The sequence below is a fragment of the Oryzias latipes genome, chromosome 14 (assembly GCF_053564925.1).
Source record: "Oryzias latipes strain Hd-rR chromosome 14, Olatipes_Hd-rR_3.1".
Taxonomy (NCBI): Eukaryota; Metazoa; Chordata; class Actinopteri; order Beloniformes; family Adrianichthyidae; genus Oryzias; species Oryzias latipes.
In genome coordinates this window covers 17961444-17971515 of record NC_136250.1, presented here as the reverse complement: position 1 = coordinate 17971515, position 10072 = coordinate 17961444, and the positions used below count along the sequence as shown (strand labels likewise).

Sequence of the window (10072 nt, the reverse complement as noted above, 5' to 3'; positions counted from 1 at the left end):
ATCTCCCCCAATAATCAGAATTGCATCTTTATATTTCTTTATAAAAGTCTGTATAATATTGTAAACATCTGTGGCTAATTGTTTTGTTTGTGCTATTATATTGTGACCATACATATTAAGGATTATGAAAATGGAATTATCCAGCTTTAACGCCATTACTATCCATCTGCCATCTTCAGAACTCTTTTTTTCTAAAATATCCCCAGTAAATTTGTTTAAGAGTATTGAAACACCTGCAGAATGATTAGAAGCATGAGAGAAAAAATACTGATCACCCCACTGAGATCTCCAAAATTTTTCATCCAACTCACAAGAATGAGTTTCTTGCAACAGAAAAATATTTCCGCCAGTTCTTCTAAGAAAAAGAAATAATGCTTTTCTCTTGGTTGTATCACGTAGTCCCCTAGCTTTAGGGATAAGTTGGAAACAATAAAAAAAAAAAATAAAAAAAAAAAAAATAAAAACCTTGAAGAAAACACCAGGAACACACACGTGTTGCGTCATTAACATGCGCCCAGGAGATCCAGAGGAGAGGGGGAAATGGTTGGATTTAGCCTAAAAGGAGGTGAAAGGATGGCGTCGTCATTAGCGTCTTATTGCACCTGCTTCCATTTTGATGGTTATTATTGATCGTCGCATGCAGCAGGGACACCTACATAAGTCTAACCTGCGGTTGGTGTGTGTTGTTTTCGTTTTCATGACCGAACGACAGCAGTAGCAGTAGCTTAGCTATGTGTCTAACTCAGTTTTCAGCTTCGACGCTCCGCTGTGCGATGATAATGATATAGCGAGGAGCCATGCAGCCTAACGAGAGCTGGAAATAAATAGAACCGGTTCGGTTTCTCCAGGGCCTGAGGCGGCCGGAACAACCGTTTAAGCTAACAGCTGTTTGAGACATGAGGTGCAGCTCCGCGTCGTCCTCCCCACTGGTGGTAAGTTTGTTCCATGACTCCTGCAATTCCTTTGTGCTGCTTGTTGCTAGGACTGAATACCATCAATCTTCGCAGAACGTTCTGGGCGTTCTCAAAAGGTTCCCTTTTTTTTCCTCCGTCAATATGTTCTCTTTTTGGCGAACACGATGCTACAGCTGTTTTTAGCAAACCCGCTACAAAACAGCCTGTTGCTTAGCACTTTCTAATCGTCCAAATAAACATATAATTTATTAAACAATCTAAGTTTGGCATATGTTTGTATTGAGCGAGTGAAACTTAATAAAACTCAAAATATACGGGCTTTTATACAGTATAGCTAAATGTGATTCATTAACATGCTGGCTTGTTTTGTTTATGACCAGTGTCTCAGCCAGCTGCGCAGCTAATCATTATTAGCTCCTGAAGAATTCATGATTAACACCTGTGTATTTGCCACGATTTCATGTGTTACAATTAAAACAAAAAATTAAAACTATTAGAGATGAAATACTAGTGACGGTCAAAATGGAACGATTGGGAGATTGAATCATTTAGAACAATTGTTACAAAAAAAGATCCGAGCTTGTGGAACGTTCGAAACCCGTAACAACAGCGACATCTAGTGGCTGAACATGTTTTCTTCGTAAAAGGCGATGTTTTTCTTTTTTAGTATCTTTTTTTAAAACTAAAATTACGGTACTTTAGATGTAGTAAGTTTTTATTTTATAAAAAGACATTTGATTCTGATAAACTGTTCGTGCACAAGCATTGAGTCAGGTGAAATGCTTACCTGCTTCTTAAACATAAAATTGTCAATATACTTTAAAAAATCTGTCTTTTATGGAGAACAAACAAAATACTAATGAATTTGAGTACAGTTACAAGAGGCTTCAAAACTGCATTGGTTATTTTTTTATTTTTTTTGGTGACGAACCCAGAGAGGATTATTTGATATCAGATTGGGTTATTATTTGGTTATGTGTGGCTTTCTGGGATACAATAAATGTTCACATTTAGGCAACTCTATGATCGTCACACTTTTTGTGTTTCAAACTGACCCTGGCCCCCGATCAGAGAATGGAAAAGTCATGTGGCCCTCGCTGGAAAACGTTTGGGGACCCCTGAAATGGACAATGAGGACGCAGGACACAATTGATTAAATAAATAATAAACAGAAAAAAAGCATGCAAAATTGCACAAAAAAATCTCCGAAGCATCAAAAGGGGATCTGCGTTGTTGCAGGTGACCATTGTAAACATCATTTGGAGAAGCTTTTAAATCTTTGCCAATGTATGGTGATCTTCAGAAATCTATCAGAAAGGACACAAGTTTGTCTTAAAAAAAACAGCAAAAAAGATCAACATGATTACCACATTATTGCTTTTCATTGAGTTCTAGTTCTGCGGAGTATGAAAACAACAGAGACTGTTCAGAACAGCTGGTGATGTGATGGAACACAAAATGAAACAGGACCTTCCCGTTTTGATCAGAGCTCGAGAAAGTGTTTTGAAGCAGAAGTCCCAGTGATGGCATGATCGAGCTTATCCAAATGTAAAAAAGCAAGCTCGATCTTGCCATCACTATAAAATACATTTGTAATCAAGAAGAGAGACGAACAATAATATTGTTGTCAAGCATACATTTTTTTAAAGAGCTGAATGTTTTTTTTCCATCTCTAAGATGGTGATTGTAAAGATCAAGATTTTATTTTTTTATTTTTGACCGTCTTGCCTTTTTTCCCCATATTGGATGTTACTAAATATGCCGGTACATTAAAATGTTCATTTTTATGTCAGTGAAGCTGATTACCAGTGTCATCCTATGAAATACATACAACAGTTTAATAGCTAAAAATATTAAATCAACCTGAACCTAGTTAATGTAGATAATTAAGTCTAATACCTTTGTTTGTTGTGAAACAGCTTGGTGCTTAGATCCACTGTGCTGAAGACGCCAGAAGCTGGGAAGGATGGCGCCTTAGATGTCATGACGTGGGTAACTATGACTTGTTGGTCATGTTTCCTCCCTTACATAATACTTTTTTTTTTTTGCATTTGGTGACAGTTTAATTTTATGCAGTCCGTCTATTTGCCTTTTTTTTAAAGTTAATTTAAAAAAAACAGTTGTCATAACAAGAGTTTTTAGTTTTTGATCACTGTGATGGCAGCCAACCAGGGGTGCCCACACTTTTGTTTGCATGCGAGCTACTTTCAAGATGAATGGCTCAAATCATGAATCATAAATGTATTTAATTAACCTGAGTTTTTATAAAGATTTTAAAGTGAAACCGACAGTTATTTTAAATGTATTGATAAAATTAGATGAATATGTAAGTTTCCTCATGATAAAAGTTCTGTCATTTGTCTTTCAATTTGACCCGTGTGTTTGTAGTTGTTAGTCAACAGCGCCACAGCGCACGGTGTGCCGACACCAGAAACATTCAATGTGTGTTCACTCTTTCAGAGTGACGGACCTCAGGCCATTAGGGCATTAGCAGCTACGTCCACAGTTAGAAGGCTGACACTGAACGCTCACACCTTTCTGAAGATTAGAAGGGAAAAATTCTACAATCAGGTCCATAAATATTTAGACAGACACACTTTTTCTAATTTAGTTTCTGTACATTACCACAGTGAATTTTAAATAAAACAACTTGGGTGCCATTAAAGTGCAGACTTTCAGCTTTTATTCCATGGTTTGAACAAAAAGATTGCATAAAAATGTAAAAAACTAAAGCCTTTTTAAACCGAATCCCTTCATTTCATGGGCTCGTAAGTAATTGGACAAATGAAATAACTAAAAATCAAAATGGTCATTACTAATATTTGGTTGAAAACCCTTTGTTGGCAATGACAGCCTGAAGTCTTGAACTCATGGACATCACCAGATTCTGGGTTTTCTCCTTCTGAATGCTCTGCCAGGCCTTTACTGCAGCGGCTATCAGTTGCTGTTTGTTTGTGGGCCTTTCTGTCTGACGTTTAGTCTTCAACAAGTGAAATGCTCAACTGGTTTAAGATCAGGTGACTGACTTGGCCATTCAAGAATATTCCACTTCTTTGCGTTAATAAACTCCTGAGTTGCTTTGGCTGTATGTTTTGGGTCGTAGTCCATCTGTATTATGAAACACCGCCCAATCAGTTTGGCTGCATTCACCTGGATCTGTGCAGACAGTATGTCTCTGAAGACCTCAGAATTCATTGGGCTGCTTCTGTCCTGTGTCACGTCATCAATAAACACTAGTGTCCCAGTGCCTCTAGCAGCCATGCACGCCCAGACCATCACACTGCCTCCACAGTGTTTTACTGATGATGTAGTGTGCTTTGGATCATGAGCTTCTCCACGCCTTCTCCATACTTTTCTCTTGCCATCATTCTGGTAGAGGTTGATTCTGGTTTCATCTGTCCAAAGAATGTTTTTCCAGAACTGGGCTGGCTTTCTTAGATGCTTTTTAGCCAAGTCCAATTTAGCCTTCCTATTCTTGAGGCTTATGAGTGGCTTGCATCTTGCAGTGTACCCTCTGTATCTACTTTTATGCAGTCTTCTTTTTATGGTAGACTTTGATATTGATACGCCTACCTCCTAGAGACACTTGGTTGGTTGTTGTGAACGGGTTCCTCTGCACCATGGAAATGATTCTGTGATCATCCACCACTGTTGTCTTCCGTGGACGTCCAGGTCTTTTTGCCTTGCTGAGTTCATCAGTGCTTTCTTTCTTTCTCAGGATGTACCACACTGTTGATTTATATACCGGTACTCCTAATACTGTAGCAATTTCTGGGTTTTTTTCTTTCTGTTTTCTCAACTTAATGATGGCTCCTTTCACCTGCATGGAGAGCTCCTTTGATCGCATGTTGTCTGTTCACAGCAAAATCTTCAAAATACAAGCACGAGTCCTCTGATCAACTCCAGGCCTTTTATCTGCTTCACTCATAATGACATAACAAGGGAATTGCCCACACCTGCCCATGCAATAGCATGGAAGTCCATTTAAAATTCACTGTGGTAATGTACAGAAACTAAATTAGAACGGATGTGTCTCTGTCCAAATATTTATGGTCCTGTATATAGTTCGTAGAGCATGGTGCTCAGTGTAGTCGTAGACACGTGTGCACTGAAGTGTGTATCAGAGAATGTTTGATTGGCTGTACTTCATGTCAATCAAGTGATGTTATTCACGCAAGTGACGAATTGGGCACCCCTACTCTAGAGTATCTATTAGCTGCCTTTTCCTTTTTTTTTCCCTCAATGTTCTGTCTCCTAATGGCAATTATTTTGAAACTTCTCACTGACTGGCTTTTTTATTTTTGTGCAGGATCCTTACCTGATGGGTGATGAGTTTGGTGTGGTTCCGCCTTCAGCTGACTTTTAAACCCGGTCTGTGATGCCTTCTGTCCGGCATTTGTCTTTGTAAAAGTGATAGTCATGGCTCACTGCAAGGTAGAGGAGCAACAATGTGACGCCCAAGATAGTCCTCCGGTCGCTGATGTGCATTCCCGCTGTCTCATCACAGAAGACGTTCAGTCTGATCCGATAAATACAACAGTCAAATCTCAGAAAACTGGGAGATTCAGGAGGACCGCTTTGACGTTTTTTGGAGTTCGCAAAGGTATCTGTATTTTACCGAGCTTTTTTGGTGGGCGAAGTAAAAATCAAAACAAATGGCACTCAAAGAAAGGAATTAGCAAAAGCAAAACCCATGATGGGTTGAGTAACATCAGCCACACAGACCATCTGGGAAGTGTGTGCGCCTTGACTGAGGCTTCAGAGTATCACAGTCAAAGGGAAACTGCTGCAGAGCTCCAAAGCAGCTGTCACAACGAATGTAGTCACTCTGCTGATCAGCAGAAATCACTGACACTCGGTCGACACAAAAGGGGTTTGAGAACTCTCTTTCAGAGTTTTAAGCAAAGCAGAGGTCAGAGAAATGCCGGCTTGGATACAACAGAGATGATTGCAATATCCTTTCCTCAGTCTGGGAGGGAGGGGCCTGCTGTCCAAGTCAGCCGGCCTGTCACTGAGTGCCTGGGATCTGAACCTGATGTGCCTGATTTCACAGATGTCATGAAATGTGACATTTCCATTGGTCCTGAATGTAGCAGTGCTGATGTGATGCGATTGGAGAACAGCGCAGAGAAAGAAAGACCAAAGTCTGAGCACGGCGGTCAGGAGCAGCATGATCTGCTTGAGGAAGCTGCTGCGGTGGCTGGAGCTTCCACTACTCACCAAGAGACCCTGATAGATTCTAGTGCACCATGTGTGGAGCCTCAGATGGGGTCTCCGTCTGCATTGAAGTCGGAAATTCCTCACGGCTCCTCAGATGGGCTTAACCTGTTCGAAGATGTTTCATCGTTGAAGAGCTTTGATTCGCTGACTGGCTGTGGGGATATCACTGCAGATCAAGAGGACGACAGCATCACAGACAGCACGGTGTCTGGAGAACGGAGCAGGAACGGAGGGAAGAGGGCTTCCTGTTACCTTACTTACCAAGGTGGTGGAGAAGAAATGGCCTCACCTGAGGATTTTGATGAAACGTGCCTTCAGGAGTTTTGGGGAAACAATGACGCAATCTGCTGCACTTGTAATCCAGACCAGACGGACACAAATGAGTTGACAAGTTCTCACAATTTGGACTCATTGAACAGTAGCAGTGCTCAGCAGGCTGTTGGTATAGTTGTTTCCTCAACTGCAGATGCTCTAACTCCCCAAAGTGAACATCAGGAGTCATTTCCAAATAGCGATGAGGGTTACTATGACTCAACGACCCCTGGACCACAGGAAGGACAGGAAGAAGGTGACGGGTTAAGAGCTGGCAGATTACCCAGGGACAGTTACAGCGGAGATGCACTCTATGAACTTTTTGCGCCTGATGAGAGTCTGATCAGTCCTCATTATGAGAACAAATCACCTCATCCCAATTCCAAATCAAGCACCTTTTTGTCTGAGCCAGAGGATGAGATGGATGCTGCTTTTGTTCCAGAAATGAATCGCTTGCTAATAGGTGCCGAACTATACGCAGAGAGTTTTCTAGAGAGGCCGGGCACGTGCAGTAAGTCCTTGGAGTTGACACAGAAAGTGGAAAGTCGACAGGAAATCAGAGGGAATCAAAACACTAATGCACATTCAAAACAAGTATCGATAAACATGAAAGATGCTGCAGTAGGCATTTTTGGTGACACTGGAAAAGTGCTCACTCCAACCGAAAAGAGAACAATATCCACAAATGCTGACTGCAGCGTAGCATTTGGAAGCTCATCTCATCCAGATTATGAAACCTTTTGCAGACCTAAAGAGGAACATCTTGAAGAAAACAAGCCTGTGGCTTTACCATACAAAAACAAAAGTTCCTCTGCTGAAGAGAGCACCACCTTCCTGGATGATGGGCAGACAGTGTGTTTCTCACAAGCACTTGAAGATTACACCAAACACACTCAAATCCTCGGCAACAATGCGGATGATCTGGACAGGAATTCTGCTTTCACTCCAAACATGGAGGCCTTACCCACCATAGTGACGTTTGACGTGGTTGATATGCACAACGAGGGTGAATATGATGAGCAGATGCGCATGGACTTAGAAGAGGACATCTCCTCACCCTATCAGGAGTTTGAGGAAAGCTACCTTCAGAAAGATGGGTTTGCTGAATGTGATTATCAGATGTTTGATTTGTATGAACACAACCTGATCAGTAACGCGTGGGCTGTTGCCAGTCTCCCCCGGCAACATGGCGTTATAGGAGTCAGCCAGTCCGTGCCTCACACATTAACCCATGATAAGAGGAGCAGGTCTCTGGATACCGAAGGTCCTAATGTATGCACAGACACCAGGGCGGCTGTTGCTTATTCCTCTCAACTGGAAGAGGACTCAAGCTCTTTACCATACAGCAAAAAGAACATAGTTATGTCGTCCTCAGAAGCTGGAAACGGTAAAGGAATAATGTCTTCGTCGTGGCATCCCAGGACAGATGAAGACGTCACTGTAAAAGTCCAAAGTCTAAGTTCTCATCACTCCTCCAGCGGGGACTTCTTTGACCTTAAACCGCATCATCTTTGCACTACTGTGTCAGACGACACTAGCTGTGATTTCATGTCCCACAATCCAGATTCAAGCGGCAGACAGCGTCACTTCCCTGTGCTGTCAGACTCCTGTGGACCTCAGGGCACCCTGGTTTATGCTGGAATGACAGAGCAGGAGCTTGCCGATCTTGGTGATCGTGTTTTCTGTAACACTGCTCATATGAAATCCTTTACCCAGAGCAGTAAAGGCCGAGCAGAAGGTGCGAGCCTTCCTCAGAGTCCTCTGAAGGGAGCTTTGTGTAAAGATAAAACATCCGTCCTCTGTGAAAGTCAAGCGATGTAGTGTTGTTCTCTGTGGCTTGCAGCAAGCTACCTGAGGTATCTCTAAACTGAAAGGATTTGCCACAGTTTGGATGACAAATGCCAGCAATCACTTTTTATATTAGTCCAAAGGAACAAAAATTGCTGATTTTAGTTTGCACAGACGCGTGTTTGGAGGAGCTGTCTACTCCGACGGGAAGTGGAGTTGAACCGCTTGAATAAACTGACAAATGATGTCCAGAACGTCTGACTTTCTGCATTTGTGCTGTACCAGTCTATGTGCACGGAGGGCTACTAGATGTAGATGGAAAGAATTTAAAGGAGCAGCTGTTTCATTTTCCATTAAAGTTCTCATCTCATTAAGCTACTGAATTTGACAAGAATGTTTTACCCACTTGTAGCCTTGATATTGAGGCCTCTTCACTGATGCCACACTTGTTTGCGAGGGTCATCATCAGCCCGGCTTCAGCTGTACAACCGTGCTACGCCTGTTGCCTTTTGAACATATGAATGCTTTTGCTTTGCCTTAAATGTCAACTTGGGTTTGTTTTTACTGCATTTCAAAATTATGAGTCCACAGCAGCGTTACATCTAAATCCAGGTGTTTGAATTTTCTTCACCTCATTGAAAAGACTTCTGAAATAAAAGATGCCCTGACTGGAACCGGTATGACACTCTATTAAGAAGTAACTGCATTTTCAATGTCAAACACGTCAGGCCTGAAATGGTGAATGAAGTTTGTAAATCTGCAGTAAACTGCAGTAATTCCTTCCTGCCTGTAATTTCCAGCACATCTTCACTTGAGTTTTTGTCTGTGACACATTCTCTCCGTCAGCAAATCCCGACACACCACAGGTGTTTTGTCCTCTTTCACTCATCCACACAGACAATAAAGCGAGTGGACCTTTTTATTTCAGTCTTTTTTTAGCTGTCATAAAAAATAAAAATTCATCTATAGGAAGATGCCATTTAACAGACCAGAGATTCTTTTTTGGTTGTTTTGTTTTATAACAGTTATAACAGTCCTCTGTGGGTTCAGGTTTGAGATGCACTAAAACAGTTTTAGCTCTTTTTAGTTCTACTTTTCCACCATGTTCATGGTAAACAACTAAAAACACATGTAAAGGAGTTGTTTATTGTTCCCACATTTTATCTCAACTGCAACTTTAAGTTTACATTTTGAAGGTTTTTAGGGGAACTCAGAATCATTTGCAAATCTTCTAAAACTCCCCTGTATGGAAAATATCCGTTTTCATAAGCAGTGAAACAATACATGAATGAGAGAGAGCATGTGATTATAGACTGGGATTCCTTTTTTTTAATTTTTTTTTTTGAGCTAAGAAAAACCATGCTTTTATTTTTGTTGCATTTGTTTCTTTGTTCTGTTCTGTTTTCAATTTGAAATAGCTCCACCAACTAGGAAGTAAAAAGTTCAGATGAAAATTGTGCTCTTCAAAACTGCGTTTCCGTTATTGTGAGGGATGAACAAGTGGTTGGATTTTAAATTTAAGATAAGCTATTTTTTTTCTTTAAAAATGGAGTGTTGTTATTTTTCTGTCTGTAATATTAGGAAAATGTCTACAATTGTCTTTATAGCCCTAGGTTCTGATTTCTTGTATCATGTACAGTTTGGCTGTTACAAATGGCAAATTGGGTCTAAGTTTTCTTATGAGTTATTGTTTACTTTCACCTTAAACATTTTCAAAGCTTTTGTCTGAATACAACACTGCCTTACAAGAAAATAAACGTGATATCAAGTATAATCAGGCTTGGATTCTTTCACTGAAAGTGAGCTTTGCACTGTTCTGAAGTTTGGTTTTGCTTTAG

The 10072-nt window shown here is 40.8% G+C and overlaps 1 protein-coding gene across 9 annotated transcripts; it reads left to right on the top strand.

Annotated features, from left to right (window-relative positions):
- Positions 1-486: 486 nt before the first annotated feature.
- LOC101174368 (APC membrane recruitment protein 1) lies at positions 487-10008 on the top strand. 9 transcript variants are annotated; one of them, XM_078931197.1, is made up of 4 exons: positions 487-565; positions 747-932; positions 2834-2902; positions 5224-10008. In XM_078931197.1, the coding sequence occupies exon 4, from the start codon at positions 5334-5336 to the stop codon at positions 8265-8267; it is 2934 nt and encodes a 977-aa protein (XP_078787323.1). In that variant the 5' UTR covers positions 487-565; positions 747-932; positions 2834-2902; positions 5224-5333; the 3' UTR covers positions 8268-10008. The 9 variants fall into 9 exon arrangements, with proteins under 9 accessions (XP_078787323.1, XP_078787322.1, XP_078787321.1 ...); XM_078931196.1 differs by having other exon boundaries at positions 487-672; XM_078931195.1 differs by having other exon boundaries at positions 487-676.
- The last annotated feature ends 64 nt before the right edge of the window (positions 10009-10072 follow it).

Coding starts and splice junctions, on each gene's coding strand:
- LOC101174368 (XM_078931197.1), top strand. CDS start 5,334: ATGGCTCACTGCAAGGTAGAGGAGCAACAATGTGACGCCCAAGATAGT.